Source organism: Poeciliopsis prolifica, unplaced genomic scaffold (genome assembly GCF_027474105.1).
Source record: "Poeciliopsis prolifica strain line A6 unplaced genomic scaffold, Auburn_PproV2 SCAFFOLD207, whole genome shotgun sequence".
Classification (NCBI taxonomy): Eukaryota; Metazoa; Chordata; class Actinopteri; order Cyprinodontiformes; family Poeciliidae; genus Poeciliopsis; species Poeciliopsis prolifica.
This window is the reverse complement of record NW_026562582.1, coordinates 58343-74803: the sequence shown is the minus strand read 5'-3', so window position 1 is coordinate 74803 and position 16461 is coordinate 58343. Positions and strand designations below refer to the sequence as shown.

The 16461-nt window shown below is 46.5% G+C and overlaps 2 protein-coding genes and 1 pseudogene across 2 annotated transcripts; all 3 read left to right on the top strand.

Moving 5' to 3' along the window:
• Positions 1-1390: 1390 nt before the first annotated feature.
• Positions 1391-4353, top strand: si:ch211-114l13.9 (uncharacterized protein LOC796649 homolog). The gene is made up of 3 exons (XM_055026441.1): positions 1391-1499; positions 2801-3092; positions 3409-4353. Exons 2-3 carry the CDS (start codon positions 2813-2815, stop codon positions 3693-3695), a joined length of 567 nt encoding a protein of 188 aa, XP_054882416.1. The 5' UTR covers positions 1391-1499; positions 2801-2812; the 3' UTR covers positions 3696-4353.
• A 2353-nt stretch (positions 4354-6706) lies between these two features.
• Positions 6707-11734, top strand: LOC129356905 (DNA repair protein XRCC2-like). The gene is made up of 6 exons (XM_055026442.1): positions 6707-7307; positions 9772-9853; positions 9929-9964; positions 10033-10185; positions 10261-10519; positions 11324-11734. Exons 1-6 carry the CDS (start codon positions 7188-7190, stop codon positions 11658-11660), a joined length of 987 nt encoding a protein of 328 aa, XP_054882417.1. The 5' UTR covers positions 6707-7187; the 3' UTR covers positions 11661-11734.
• Positions 11735-12749: 1015 nt separating this feature from the next.
• LOC129356903 (histone-lysine N-methyltransferase 2C-like) overlaps positions 12750-16461 on the top strand; it is a 50258-nt pseudogene continuing 46546 nt past the window's right edge.

Genomic DNA, 16461 nt, shown 5'->3' with positions numbered 1-16461 from the left:
AAGAAATCCCAGTTTATGTCAAACTGGAACCAGTCCAGAACTGGACCAGAGAGTCCGACCAGCTCAGCACTGAGGTCCAACAGAACCAGAACCAGAGCTGTGGTTCTTCCAGTTTATGGTGGCGATGTTAGGTTAGATCAGTGCTTCTCAATTATTTTCCGTTACGCCCCCCTAGCAAGAAGAAAACTATTCGCGCCCCCCACTCCCCACCGTGACTATCCATCTCTGCATAACATTTTTTCCTTATTAACATTTTTTTCGCTGAAAAAACTCTAGCGGCTTATCGGCGTGATTGGGATGTAACGTATTTAAGTGACGCGCTAATTTATTTGGCTTCATGCTGTCCGCTGCGAGCATTTTTAGACACAGCAAACACACCGGTCTTTCCTCTTCTCCAACTGTAGTCACAGTGAAGCCAAGCGCTAAATACGCTTCGTCGTATTTCCTCTTCTTAGCTTTCGGTTGACTTTCTGTTGTCTCATTATCTTTGTCTCTCTCCGCTTTTCTTTTCATCCCTGTGAAAAACTTTTTCATGTTGGGGGTTGTTGAATAACGGAGGCCATAGACAGAACGCAGTCGGAGCTTTTTGTTGACTTAACACTGCTAACCAAGGCAAACCTGTTGTCTTGTAAGTCGTAAAATGTTGCACTGTCGCAAACGTGACAGAAGTAACAATGAGAGCGCCACTGCCGCCCACTGTGCGCAATTACACTTTATACTAGTACGGCCAAAAAAAGCCTGTTCCCCAGGATCACACGCCCCCCAGGTATCGCACCGCGCCCCCCAAAGGGGGCCCGCCCCACTATTTGAGAAGCACTGGGTTAGGGTAATCGGCAGGTTGCCGGTTCGATCCCTGCTCCACCCAGCCAGCAGAGGGCGCCAGCTGTGGCTACAGCAGTTTGGCCCTGACTGTATTGAGAAGCACTTTGAGATCCTGTGGTCTTGAGAAATCGCTATGCACGACACATAAAGTGTCACTGAACCCTTTGACTAGGCCAGTCTCAGTATTGTGGTAACCATGGAATCCAGACTGAACGTCGTCACTGTTGAAAAGCTTTTTCTAGGATTTTGCTGACATTTCTGCAGCAACAACCGACTCCAGCCTTTAATGAATGAATAGTTGCCATCAAAGCCCAGCGTTGGTTAAACTCCATGTTTCCTGTAGCGAAACGCGTCGGAACCGTCGCTCAGACGGACCGGTCCAGAGTAAATGTCCGTCATCCGCTTTGACCTCCTCACAGGTTCTGCTGCACCACGCAGAAGCAGCGCCGGATTTAGACTGTAGCTTTGGTGATGAGGAAGCAGAAGGTGAGCTTCCAGATTGCAGGTTTTGATCAGACATGAGTTCGGACATGTTGGAGCAACAGAACCGGTTTCTGAGCAGCCCTTCAGGGTTTCTGTGGAAGGAACCCGGAAGCAGCTCAGTTTGGGTCGATCCAGCAGAACAGCGCCGTCTTCACACAGCAAGCAACGCATCGCTGAGCTCCGTCGGACAGCCGGTGAGTACGACCTCTGACCCTTCACTAGCTATGCAAACAGAAGCAGAGAGGAGGTCAGCCAGCTGTTTGCAATTTCCTGTTTCTGTCCACTGATGGCGATAACGGCTTCGTCCTCTGAGCTGGAAGAAAGTCAGACTTCAGCCAGTCGGAACCTGCACAGCTTCATCAGAAACCGTTTCTTCCTGGGAAACAGGCGGTAATGGGGTTTGGGATTTAACTTGACTCATACGCATCACATCACCATCCTAGTGAGGGTCTGGGATTATATATATGCACATCAACCGTCCCACAGATCCAACCTTCTGTGGACTGGAGCATTAATGTTCTGCTCTCTGTGACGTCACACGACAGGAAAGGGACGTAGGGATGGGGGGACGAGTATGGAGGGCGAGGTCGTGTGGTGCTACAGGTAAGGGCCTATTTCTGTGGAACTCACCTGAGATTTTCAGTCAGAACTGAATGGGCTGCTGAGAAGGTCTCACTGTAATCTGTGAGCCCAACATGCTTTGAGTTCCATTGATCTCTCACACCCAGTTCTGTGGAAATCACCTGAAACTCGTCAGGCAGCTTTCAGAGCAGGTTTGCACAGAGTTCTGCATCTTGGGTCATGTTTTTGAGCAGAGTAGAAAACTTTCTCCTTACATGCCACTGATGAGAACCCAGATTGTTTCCTTTTCTACAACACGAGTCCTGATGCTTTAGGTACAGAACAGTGTAGAATTAACACGCGGCCTCTTCACTTCAACCTTCACCAGGAAGCAGCGTCATGGTTGCCTCCACTGCAAAATTAGATTTTCCACATTTTTGCCACTATGTATCAGTCCTGGAGAGAAACCAGTGAAGCTGCATGAAGCCTCCATCTTTCCTGAGCAAGCAGACGTTACCAGTAGAGGGTTAGGGTTAGTCTACATCTCCAGTCTACATCTCCAGTCTACGTCTCCAGTCTATATCTCCAGTCTATATCTCCAGTCTACATCTCCAGTCTATATCTACAGTCTATATCTCCAGTCTACGTCTCCAGTCTACGTCTCCAGTCTATATCTCCAGTCTACGTCTCCAGTCTATATCTCCAGTCTATATCTCCAGTCTACATCTCCAGTCTATATCTACAGTCTACATCTCCAGTCTATATCTCCAGTCTACGTCTCCAGTCTACATCTCCAGTCCAAGGTCCGGTGTGCTCCAATGGTTAGGCGGGTTCCTGGTCAAACGGCTCAGCTGCTTCCTTTGTGCTGTCGAGTTCTCCAGGATTCAACTGATTATCAAGTGAACTTCTGACTCGTGTTTTCCTCTGATTTCAGCTGTAGGTCAAGATGTGCACAGAAGAGAATCTTATTGATATCTTGGATGACCTGCCAGATGACAATTTCAACACCTTCGTTTGGCATCTGAAGAAGGAAACCTGGAATGGGATCCAACCGATCAAAAGCAGCCGGCTGCAGAAGGCGGACAGGATGGACGTCGTGGACCTGATGGTGCAGACGTACCAAATGGATGGAGCTGCACAAGTCATGATGAATATGTTGAAGAAGATCAACAGGAATGACCTGGTGAAGAAGCTGGCAGATCTGTGTCCTGCAGCTGCAGCTCAAGGTCAGTAACAGAACCTCAGGTCAGATTAAAGTATCGGGTCCTCCAGAACCACACGAACCCTCTCAACCCAAAACTCACCACAATTTTTAAAGTCAGCTCCAGATTGCAGAAGTTTGGTCAGTTTAATTTTGTAGTTATTTTGTTACAATTTCTTTGCTGTTATTTTGTGTTTTTAATCTTGTACAATATTCTTGGATTATTATGACCTTCATAGTTTGAGCCAGTCATAGAAGTCAGGGTTTGTTGTAGTGACCAGGTTGTTACAGTTTCAGTCCATCATCAGCATCCTGACATCAGTTTTTGACTCGTTTTCCAGCTGCGTCTTCAAGCTCCCAGGCCGACCCGGTTGAGGTTCTGCTTTCGGTGAGAACAAAGCTTGTAGGGAAAATCTCCAAGCAGGTTCTGCAGCAGATTCTGGACAAACTGCTGGAGAACAAGATCATGAACGACTGTGAGCTCGAGTTCGATGTTCAGACCCAGGGGGAAAAAGTCCGGGCCGTGGTCGACATGGTCCGTAAAAAGGGCCCCAAGGCCAGCTCGGCTTTCATCGCCGCGCTGTGTGAGCTGGACCCGTGTCTGGCAGAAGATCTGAAGCTCAAGTAGAAGACAGCAGAACCAGCCGGTTCCAGAGACCCAGACCCTCTGACCCAAACCTCTGATAGTTAGAGTCTTTCATCAGCTCCAGTAAGTTACAGAAACATGTTTGATCCTCTGGTTCGCAGAACCAACAGGAAGTCCAATCAGAACCACATGATGTCCTGAAACACACTAAAAAGGAAAGTTTCACATTAAATCACCAGAAACATCTGATGGTACCAGAAACATCTGATGGTACCAGAAACATCTGATGGTACCAGAAACATCTGATGGTACCATGCACAGAAACAGACGGACCCTTGATCTGCCTCCAGTGCAGCTGGATGAGATCTGATTGGATGAAATTCACCTGAAGACACTTCCTGATTGGTTTGTCTCACTAGGACCATTTCATATGAAACCAAACATAAAACTTAAAATAAAAAATGTTTTTGCTGAACACAATGTCATCGATGAGTTAACAGTCTGATGATGAAGAAGCCCGCCGGTTCTGTTGATCCCGCCGGTTCTGTTGATCCCGCCGGTTCTGTTGATCCTGCCGGTTCTGTTGATCCCGCCGGTTCTGTTGATCCCGCGGGTCCGACAGGTCCAGCATGCGAGTGTTCTGTCATTGTCTCTGTAACTGCAGCTGATCACTGATTCTAATAAAACATTTGGACTCGGAGTCTCTGCTGGTTCTTCTGCAACATCAACAACCTGAACCTGTCTGGCCTCTGCTGGTCAGTCTGGTTCTGGCTGAGTTTGGTTTATTACATAAGCACTGACCCAGTAGAACCAACACTGGGACAGAACCAGAACTAGATCAAAACTTGGTCAAGTTCATAGTCCTGGTTCTGATCCGGTTTGGTCTTCAGGGAGTTCAGGCGTTCAAACCTCTGATTAAGATCCACCAAGTATTTGCTGGACCACCTGGTTCTGGTTCTACACAACCCGGTTCTGGTTCTACATCCCCTACACCAGCCAGAAAAAGAAAGGGAGCTACACAAATAAACTTTGACTGATTGATCATCATCATCATCATCATTCTCCGGGACTTCCGGCCCTCCTGGCAGCACCTGAACGCATCTCCTGTCCAGTTACCAGAGGGTTCTGGGTTCTGCTTTCGACCCGGAAGTGCTCGTCCTACGCACGCACACGCATCAAGGACGCTCTCTTCATCATTACCGCACACACCGGACACTCAGCACGCAGAGCGGCGTGGACCGAACCGAACCGGAGCGGGACCGCAACATGACCCTGCAGCTGCCGCCTTGCGTGATAGACTGCGGGACCGGGTGAGGACACGCGCACGAGGACAGAGCGACATCACGAGAGACATTAATGCGGGTTAGGTTCCGTTAAAGGGACAGTGACCGAATCAGCTGCTAGTGACGTCATTACAACAACAACAAGCTCATTGGTTCACACTGTTTGGCCAGGACTGGTTCTGCTGGGTCGGTACCGCAGAATATTCCGAGTATTCAGTTTATTCATTCATAATAAATTCCATAATAACATGATATTCCAGATCATAGCTGCAAAGTGAGTGAATGAATCAGTGAACATGAAATTCATCCATTTTTACTAACCTTCATTCCTCATTCTATCTCTACAACGCAGGCAGACCGACAATTGATCACAAATGGATTAATAAAACAATTTCAGCTTTTTTTAAGTGGAGATGAGTTTCAAGCTTTGGACCCTCCAAGCAAAAGTTTTTCTGGTAATAATTTTTTGAACCATATCTAAGCGCTGAGGCTTCTGATTGGAGCAAACTGTCAATTTATGAATCTGATTAGTTTTGTTCACATTCTGGGTCACATTTGTTTCAGTTAACTGGAGGAAAGCGAAGCGATGGGATGGATGGGAGGTTAAACTGGGACCAGAATCGGCTCTCCTCTTCTTTTGAAGGAGATTCCTGATAACATTCCACTAATTAATATGCGGCTCAAGAGTTTTATAAATAGTAGCTTAAAATACTTCCGGCCAATTTCAGAACTCGTCTATGAAGACCCCAGGAACCTTGGAGAACTCTCATTATTTCCTCATTTCCAATTTTAAGATTTATATGATCAGTGAATGATAAACATTTATTCACTCTCAAAATAAAATTAGTTTGCTGGTGTTAGGAGAAACTAAACCAGGTATTTATTTTCTACTTTTCTACATTTACTATTTCCTGTAGTTCATTTAGATTTGCATGTGAAAAAACAAGTTTGTATCATCAGTAAAATAAGTTTATGAAATATTTTAGAAGAGTTTACAAAGTCATGAATATAAATAGTGAAGAGCTCATGTTTAGGTGATTAATAAGCAGGTGTAACTGAGCCAGAACTGATAAAGGGTCGCAGGTTGTTCAGTTTCCCTTCTTTCTTCCTGATTCTCTATCATCTGTGCATTTGTCAGACTGCCTGCAGAGCTGCAGGTGTTGGGTCCTCTCTGACCGCCCTGCTGACTTCCTGTGGCCCTCCTCCCTCATGTTTGTTCTCTCTAGCAGAAGCTCTAGACCTCCAGTCAGCCATATTGGGCTGTTCTTTGTCATGAGATGTACACTGTCAGCTCTGAGAGACTGCTCCAATGTTTGTAATTGAACTTCTGTGTTCAATCACTAATCCTCCACAAGGGGGCGCTGTCTGGTTGGATTCTTTGATGGATGTTTTCTCACCATCACTCTCAGTCATGTTTTGAACAGATCACCACTGATGCTGTACTGAATACACGGCCTACCGAGATAAACCAGAACCAGCAGGAGTTTGGACCTGTGTTAAAGGGAGAGTACATATTTTCTCACCCGATCCTGTTTGTTTTTCTGCTTCACCCACAGCTCTAAAGATCTTTATTTTTTTGTAAAGAAATGAAAACTGACCTTCATAAAAAATTCTAAGGTCAATGAAATTTCAACACTGCTGGATTCACTGAGAGACATGGTGCGTTCAGGTGCCGTCAGTCAGTCACTGACACATAGACAAGGCAGTGAGGCCTGACTTATTTGAAAAAAAAGACAAAATATTTTTCATCTATCATTTTATTAAGTTTGACATTAAAACTTGACACTCATTGTTGATTTCAGCTGTTCTCTATATAATAATGCATTAAAATTCTACAGACAGAGAAAACACATGACTTACTGAACTAAAGGTTGCATAGAGAAAGAAACGGTTTCTATTGGCCTTTTCAGTTTCAACACATGATTCATAACTACAGCGTTGGCCCTCTATCTTCATCACTTGAACCTCAGGCGTCTTCCTCATATGGGCTCCTCTTCCTCCATATAAAAGTTGGTTTATGTTCGTGATGGGGATGAAGAAAAGCCGAGATGTTCTTTTGAAGCGGACTACCCCTTTATGCACACACACTTTTATTGTGAAAAACCGAGTCTTATTTTGTCATCAACCGGAAGTGATGTCACCGTCAACAAACCGATTCACCGGTTGCGTTTTCGCCGTAATAAACCGACGCTTCTTGTTTCTCTTCAATGAGTCCGTCTGGGCTTTTCCGAACCGGCAACGAACCTAAATCATGTTCCCGCCATCGCCTCGGCTCCAACCTGGCGAGCGGAAGTCGAAGCGTTCCCGCGCAAATGATCATGAGGAAGAGGAAGAGGAAGGTCGGACAGAGATGAGTGAGAGCGGGACTCAGGTGAGCTTGTGACGCGGACAGGTGACCTGGTTGTGGTGGTCGACATCGCTCCATAACCGAGTTTAGAGTCCAGACTTTTAACACCGGAACTGTCTGTTGGGTTTTCAAAATGAAATCCCAGCTCCGGTTAGTTGTACATCAACTGGCACAGAAAAAATCTACAGCTGTGCAAAACCCCCCCAAAACTTACTAAATATTTGTTTCATCTCAGATTACTTTAAGATTGATATTAAAACTTGGTATGGAGTTTTAATGGACTTTCACAGTAAAAGTCCAGTTCAGGTTCAGCCCTAAGGCTTTTCAAAGTAAAAGTTCATCTCAAGTTTGGTGGTAGTGTCCTTTCATCAGTGGTTCAGTCTATATCCTGGTGTTGGTTCAGTCTATATCCTGGTGTTGGTTCAGTCTATATCCTGGTGTTGGTTCAGTCTATATCCTGGTGTTGGTTCAGTCTATATCCTGGTGTTGGTTCAGTCTATATCCTAGTGTTAGTTCAGTATATTACCTGGTGTTGGTTCAGTCTATATCCTGGTGTTGGTTCAGTCTATATCCTGGTGTTGGTTCAGTCTATATCCTGGTGGTGGTTCAGTCTATATCCTGGTGTTAGTTCAGTCTATAACCTGGTGTTGGTTCAGTCTATATCCTGGTGTTGGTTCAGTCTATATCCTGGTGTTAGTTCAGTCTATATCCTGGTGTTAGTTCAGTATATTACCTGGTGTTGGTTCAGTCTATATCCTGGTGTTGGTTCAGTCTATATCCTGGTGTTGGTTCAGTCTATATCCTAGTGTTAGTTCAGTATATTACCTGGTGTTGGTTCAGTCTATATCCTGGTGTTGGTTCAGTCTATATCCTGGTGTTGGTTCAGTCTATATCCTGGTGGTGGTTCAGTCTATATCCTGGTGTTAGTTCAGTCTATAACCTGGTGTTGGTTCAGTCTATATCCTGGTGTTGGTTCAGTCTATATCCTGGTGGTAGTTCAGTCTATAACCTGGTGTTGGTTCAGTCTATATCCTGGTGGTAGTTCAGTCTATATCCTGGTGTTGGTTCAGTCTATATCCTGGTGGTAGTTCAGTCTATATCCTGGTGTTGGTTCAGTCTATAACCTGGTGTTGGTTCAGTCTATATCCTGGTGTTGGTTCAGTCTATAACCTGGTGTTGGTTCAGTCTATATCCTGGTGGTAGTTCAGTCTATATCCTGGTGGTATTTCAGTCTATATCCTGGTGTTGGTTCAGTCTATATCCTGGTGGTATTTCAGTCTATATCCTGGTGTTGGTTCAGTCTATATCCTGGTGGTAGTTCAGTCTATATCCTGGTGTTGTTTCAGTCTATATCCTGGTGTTGTTTCAGTCTATAACCTGGTGTTGTTTCAGTCTATAACCTGGTGTTGGTTCAGTCTATATCCTGGTGTTGGTTCAGTCTATATCCTGGTGTTGGTTCAGTCTATATCCTGGTGTTAGTTCAGTCTATAACCTGGTGTTGGTTCAATCTATATCCTGATGTTGGTTCAGTCTATATCCTGGTGGTAGTTCAGTCTATATCCTGGTGGTAGTTCAGACTATATCCTGGTAGTGGTTCAGTCTATATCCTGGTGTTGGTTCAGTCTATATCTTGGTGTTGGTACAGTCTATATCCTGGTGTTGGTTCAGTCTATATCCTGGTGTTAGTTCAGTCTATAACCTGGTGTTGGTTCAGTCTATATCCTGGTGTTGGTTCAGTCTATATCCTGTTGTTGGTTCAGTGCATATCCTGGTGTTGGTTCAGTCTATATCCTGGTGGTAGTTCAGTCTATATCCTGGTGGTAGTTCAGTCTATATCCTGGTGGTGGTTCAGTCTATATCCTGGTGTTGGTTCAGTCTATATCCTGGTGTTGGTTCAGTGCATATCCTGGTGTTGGTTCAGTCTATATCCTGGTGTTAGTTCAATCCATATCCTGGTGTTGGTTCAGTCTATATCCTGGTGTTGGTTCAATCCATATCCTGGTGTTGGTTCAGTCTATATCCTGGTGTTGGTTCAGTCTATATCCTGGTGTTAGTTCAATCCATATCCTGGTGTTGGTTCAGTCTATATCCTGGTGTTGGTTCAGTCTATATCCTGGTGTTGGTTCAGTCTATATCCTGGTGTTGGTTCAGTCTATATCCTGGTGTTGGTTCAATCCATATCCTGGTGGTGGTTCAGTCCATATCCTGGTGTTGGTTCAGTCTATATCCTGGTGTTGGTTCAGTCTATATCCTGGTGTTGGTTCAGTCTATATCCTGGTGTTAGTTCAATCCATATCCTGGTGTTGGTTCAGTCTATATCCTGGTGTTAGTTCAATCCATATCCTGGTGTTGGTTCAGTCTATATCCTGGTGTTGGTTCAGTCTATATCCTGGTGTTGGTTCAGTCCATATCCTGGTGTTGGTTCAGTCCATATCCTGGTGTTGGTTCAGTCTATATCCTGGTGTTAGTTCAGTGTATATCCCTGCAGCTGTTTGCCCGTCTCGAGGCCCGGCGCTGTCTGAAGGACGTTGAGCCTCGGCTGTTTGCTGATGATGGAGGACCTGACCGTGGTATGTCACTCCACCCACTACTTCTCAGCTGACCAGTGATCAGGTTGTTTCTGACTGTGTGTCTGACTCTGGCAGGGGAGGTGGTGGAGGTGTACGGTCCGGAGGGGACAGGTAAGGTTTCATTGGTTCCATGGGTCCATGCCCTGACCCACTTAAGACCTGTGTTCGGGTGTCTCCAGGAAAGACGGAGCTGCTCTACCACCTGCTGTGTCGCTGCATCCTGCCGGAGGCGGCTGGCGGTCTGGAGGTGGACGTTGTCTTTGTGGACACAGACTACAGTCTGGACGTGTTCCGGCTGGCCAGTGTTCTGGACAGTCGACTGAGTGCAGGTGAAGCTAACGACATCTATAGGGTTTGAAGACTTCAGATGAGCTTACTAGAACATGACTGGTTCCTTTCTCACAGTGGTTCTGCCGGGTTTGATGATGCGATTCTGCGCTCCTGTCTGACTCGCCTCCTGGTGGTCCGCTGCTCCTCCTCCTCCCAACTCCTTCTCACCCTTCATTTTCTGGAGACCACCTTGTCTTCTCGACCCAGAGCATCGCTCCTTCTCATTGACAGCATATCGGCGTTCTATTGGTCGGATCGCAGTGAGGGCGGAGCCAGCGTTGCCAAGCAGGAGGAGAAGCTCAGCAGGTGTTCGGAGCTGCTGGGACGACTGCTCAGGTGGATCCTTCAAGTGGGTTCTAAATGGTCTGTAGAGGGTTGACCTCTGACGGACTGTCTGAAGAGTCTACCTGTCCATCTAAGCTTGTACACTGAGGGTGGGGGGTTTGATTTAGTTCTGGGTCATGAGGAGCTTCCAGTGGGTGGGGGGAAGGTCTTGGTGGTGCAGAGGTGAAGCATAGGACATGGACTAAGGCCAGTCCTGCCCTCTCATTACTGACTGTCCTGTCAATTCACTTTCAGATAAAGGCTAAAGGTTTTAGAGCCAATGAAACCTAAAACAAGATGCTCAGAGGAAGGTTCTTCAGCAGGTCCAACTGGATACACAGAAAGTTCTTGTGTCTTTTAAAAGGCCTGAACAAATTGTGCAAGAACTGAGATGTTCGATGGAAAGTTCTTCCCAGGAGATGTTGTGACCAGAGAACAGTCCTCTGGTTCATTTGGTCTTTAGCAGGACTGACCCGTTCACATCCAGTAGAGTCCAGTCCAATTGCAGTACATCAGTAGCAACTTTGATCAGAAAACTCAGATCAGTGGCCCTGTCCTTTGATGTTGACCCAGGTTCATGGTTCTGGAGCTCAGTCCATGACCCGAGGATCCAATGTTCAGTACTGGATCAAGGACCCAATCCAGATGTTCTCCAGACCAGGAACTGCTCCATCCAATCAGCCCCAGTAAAATAACACAGTTCTCCGTTCTTGAGGAGGATGTCCAAGCATTAGAGTTCAAAGTTGCATTGGTCCATCATGTGGTTCTGATGCTGTGGATTAACAGCTGATGTCCTGTTCTGTGGTTGTTCCTCAGGGATTACAAAATCACCATCTTTGCAACCTGCCACCCCATCAGGAGGAGTTCTAGTGGGCCACCCTCCTCCTCAGAGGCAGACCGGTCCCATCTCTGCCGTGCCTGGCAGCGTCTGGTGACCCACCGGCTGGTTTGCTCCAGACAGGAAGCTGAACATAACCCAGCAAATGGAGACGAAGGGAGCGGAGAGCAGAGGAACCGACAGGTCTTCACCGTCCACTGCTCCTCCTGGACTGGGACCAAGAGTTCCAGGGTCAGCTCCTTCAGAGTGACGGATGGTGGCGTGGAGTTCATCTGGACCCAGAGACCTCCTCCTGGTCTTTCTGCTATACTTTAAAGACTCACTGTTGATGTTTGTAACTTAATTATGATGACATGTTGGAATTGAATAAAACCAGAGATGGATTAGAATCTGGATCATCAGTTGTTTGGTTTTACCGGTAGAAATATCAATAGAGATGACTAGAAATAATCAGGAAGTAGAGATAATCAGAAGCAGTTTTCACAATTTGTTTCACTGATGAAGAGAAACAAATACTAAACCATGGATCCAGAAGTAATCATACCCTGGTAAAATGATTAAACCACATCGTCAGTACCCGCTTATTACCTGGGTACTATCCAGTAATAATCAGGCTAGGGTAGGAACTCTCTGGTTAACACCTGGTTAGTAGTCTGCTTTTTAACCTGCCACCCTACTTTGTAACTGATAGTTTTATTTTCCATCTAATCAAGTGAAAATGATTTCCTTGTTGCTGAAAATGTGCCGTGTTAATAAAACTGTCTGGTTCAACATCAAGCAGGAACATATCCACCCATCAGTACTGGACCTGAACCCAGTCACTTCCTGGTTCTGGAGCTGGACAGCGAGCTCTCACAGTACTGATTCTGCAGAATCAGACGTGCAAAGTCCAAAATCTTGGATTCGGTGGTCTGGATCACTGGACAGTTGTCCACAGCCAGGTAACCATCAGCTGAGCGGGTTCTACAGAGTTCATTAAGTTCTCCTGGAGGAATCCTGTTGAAACAAGAACTGAACCGCATGATCTAGAACGTTCCTTCTGGACGGATCTGTCCAGTTCCTGTGTTGCGTTTACTGCACGTGCAACTGCAGTCCTGATCTCCCCCGCTTCCGATCCGGTCCAGGTTTCCCTGGTCTGATGACAGCAGCCGCATAACAGGAGCAGCCCCCCAACAGATTCCTCCGCGGGGTCACACACACTTTTTACACAACACAAACAAACCAGGCGGTTACGACAGAAAGCTGGACCTCACGACACGCAGCTGGGCCATAGTCTGGTGGAAGGCTACCCTCATCCGGGCGCTGGTTCCAGGACAGAGCGGCCACCTGGTGGAGCTGTAGGCAGGTTTTCTGGGATCTACTTCTCCTGCTGGGGCTGACAGGCGGTGCTTCGGTCGCTCCCAAACATGGCCTCCATGACGGTGCGACCACTTCAAGTTTGATTTCTCACTAATTATCTGCGTCCAAACTGCGTGTTTTTCCTTCTACAGCTCACGGGAATGTTTCCACGGAGCAGCTCTGTACGGCAGACACCAGAAGCAGATGTTTTCTGTCGCAGAAGTTCGGTGCTGATCACGTCGCTCTAAGTTGACTGAAAACTGGAGAGGAAAAGGAGAACCGCGTCAAATCAGTAAGCAGCTTGTCTCGGTCCTCCTTCCGCCGCTAACTCGCCCCGAACCGGGGGCCAAGGCCGGCTGTCCGCGCTCCCTGCCCTGCTGTCAGTAGCCTGCACCGCGCGACAGACAGCCGAGGAGCTAATGCTAATGCTAACAGCGAAGTGAACGGGGAGGCTACATGCTAACGGCTACACCGACTGTCATTAGCAGCTTGAGTCCGGGCATCCAGACAGGCTTACCAGGCTGATGCGGTGTGGGAGGCCGCCTACCGGTCTCCCAAAGCCGGCTACTATTAGCCGGCTCCAGTCCTCTGACAGATGGGTGTGTTAGCATGGAGCTAGTTGATTAGCCACATAGTTATGGCTCACCTGACCAGGACTCACCTGTTCGAAAGGGCCTCCCTGACCTCTGATCGGTACCAGCTCGTCAGATGGAGATACACAGGTCGTTCCTGGTTCTGAAGGGTCCATTGCTGTCTCAGGTAGAGGTTCTGGTGTCGTTCTATATCGTTCTGATGTTCTCAGTTGTTCTCTAAGGTTCCACTGGGTCCTACAGGATTTACATGGTTGATTTTAAGTTCTCTAAGGGTCCAACCTTGGATCTAAGATGGGTCAGATACTGTAGACTTGAGTTGTGGGGTAGAATCTTTGTGGTTCCGATGGATTGGCTGTAGTCCACTGGAGGTTCTGAGGTTCCTTGGTGTTCAGGTCCAACACTCTGGTTCTGAGGCAGGGTTCCTCCAGCGATCCTAGAGGGTCTTCTGCTGCAGTAGTTAGAGGTTTAAGATGTATTTGATGGCTCTGGTCCACTGCTTGTTGACTGTAGATGAAAGTATAGTAACAGGTGCAGATGATCCACCTGGTTCATCTGCACCTGTGCAGAGATGAAATTATGTAGAAATTTTCTGAACTCAATAGGAGTAGCTCCTGGTTCGTCTATCAAAAACCAGAAATACTCCTGGTTCTTGATAGAAGAAATGAAAATAGCCAGAAGATTAAAAAACTTCAAAGAGCTGTAGAAAAACAAACCAAAATCGACCAAAACACAATGAACTAGAAAATTACAAAAAATAACAACTAAAAAGACATATCTAGTGCAGCTTCTGAAATTGATTGAAAGAATACAGCAAACCTCAGCTGATGGGAGCCATTAGGTCCAACCAGTAGCAGATGTTGGGTTGGTGATCTGGGTTTGAGTAATCAAAGTTTCTCCCTCACAACAGAACCCACCCAGACATTCCTTGATGTGCAGTTTATCGCTGGCTGTGCTTCCCTTTCCCATAAAATTGCACTTGGAATAGCAAATGAGGTAATTTTTCAACCATTTAAAATAGGTGTATGTTGTAAAACTGCAATTAATCGCAACATCAGTTTGTACCCAGTACTTTTGTCACTCTGGCCTCCTGGAATGACGCCCAGCTTTCTCCAGTAGAACTCTCACAGCATCAGTTCATCAAAAGCAGATCAAGCCAACACGTTGACTCCATGGCTCTTCTGTTAAATCACTGACTACTTCCCCAAAACGCCTCATATATAGCTTCCCCTTAGTAGGCGGGCTTGTCGCTCCACCGCCTGAATAAGACGCAGACCTCTCTTCTGACCGGCTGATAGATGATGAGCGCCATGGCTGAATTATTAGTTTATAATTATGTTTATCCGTTCCTGCCATGATTTTTGAGGACTTATGGTGTGAACAAATGTATTCAAGCGTGATTTTCAGTGGATTTCTTATTTAAAGGAAACAATGCAGTAGGGCAGTTTTATTTTTCTACATTATCTGAACATAGATTTGAGCACATTTATAATGGAAACCCAGTTCGCATCCCAGTTGCTCCATCTGTTGATGGACCATGGATGAAAAGATAGATTAATGGATGGATGGGCGGTGGTTAAACAGATGGATGGATGGATGATGGATGGTTGTGGTTCTGCCTTCACAGTGCTTGAATTGGTCAGACAGTAGAACCAGTACATGTCCCATCTCACCAGAACCTCTCAGTGGTTCAGTCAGCATTAAACAAGAGTTCTGATATTAAAGCAACAAGTTGTCGAACTGAAAGAGATGAAATTATGTAGAAATAAACTTAGAGACTGAAATTTTCTGAACTCAATAAGTAAAATAACAGAAAAAAAAAACATTAGTCGTGTGATTCTGCAAATATCCCACCTCTGCTTGGTTGGCTGCTACGAGCTGGCACCTGCAGATCTTTGATCTTCAGTTAGATGTGTTGGTGTGAACCATTTTTGCTCCCAGACTCCTTATCTCATAAGCTTAGTGTGGTGTCTTCTTGTGGTCAGGGTGGAGTCATGTAAGGTAACAGAAAACTTAACCCTTGTCTGTCTGCTTGCACCTAGAATGCCCTCTGAGGCTCAGGAGCCTCGGGACAGAGGACCCCCACCTCCCCTGACGCGGGCTGGACGCAGCGCTCAGCTGGCCAAAGCTGCAGCCACGAGCCGCCCCTGAGAAGCGACCCCGCGGGCGACCTCGGAAGGATGGGAACCACAGCCGCCCAGCGCCTCCTGCTCCTTCCTTCACCCAAATCTAAGAAGAAGTAAGAGCACCACTAATGATAAATGGCAAATGGCCTGTCAAATGGAGATACCTGGTTGGTACTGGGATTAGTATAGTGCTTTATCCATGTCCAGAGAACCCAAAGAGCTTCACACTATTTTCAACCATTCACACACATGTTCACACACTAATGGTCTCAAACTACTGGACAATTGCCACAACTGTTGTCTAGTACAACAGCAATTGGGAGTGTGACCCAACTCCATCAGTATTGGGTCACACTGATGGAGGCAAGGCTGCCATGCACCAGTACCACTGTGGCCTCGGACCAGCAGGCAAGGGTGAAGTGTCTTGCCCTAGGACAGTGCTTCTCAAATAGTGGGGCGGGCCCCCTTTGGGGGGCGCGGTGCGATACCTGGGGGGGCGTGTGATCCTGGGGAACAGGCTTTTTTTTGGCCGTACTAGTATAAAGTGTAATTGCGCACAGTAGGCGGCAGTGGCGCTCTCATTGTTACTTCTGTCACGTTTGCGACAGTGCAACATTTTACGACTTACAAGACAACAGGTTTTCCTTGGTTAGCAGTGTTAAGTCAACAAAAAGCTCCGACTGCGTTCTGTCTATGGCCTCCGTTATTCAACAACCCCAACATGAAAAAGTTTTTCACAGGGATGAAAAGAAAAGCGGAGAGAGACAAAGATAATGAGACAAACAGAAATCAACCGAAAGCTAAGAAGAGGAAATACGACGAAGCGTATTTAGCGCTTGGCTTCACTGTGACTACAGTTGGAGAAGAGGAAAGACCGGTGTGTTTGCTGTGTCTAAAAATGCTCGCAGCGGACAGCATGAAGCCAAATAAATTAGCGCGTCACTTAAATACGTTACATCCCAATCACGCCGATAAGCCGCTAGAGTTTTTTCAGCGAAAAAAATGTTAATAAGGAAAAAATGTTATGCAGAGATGGATAGTCACGGTGGGGAGTGGGGGGCG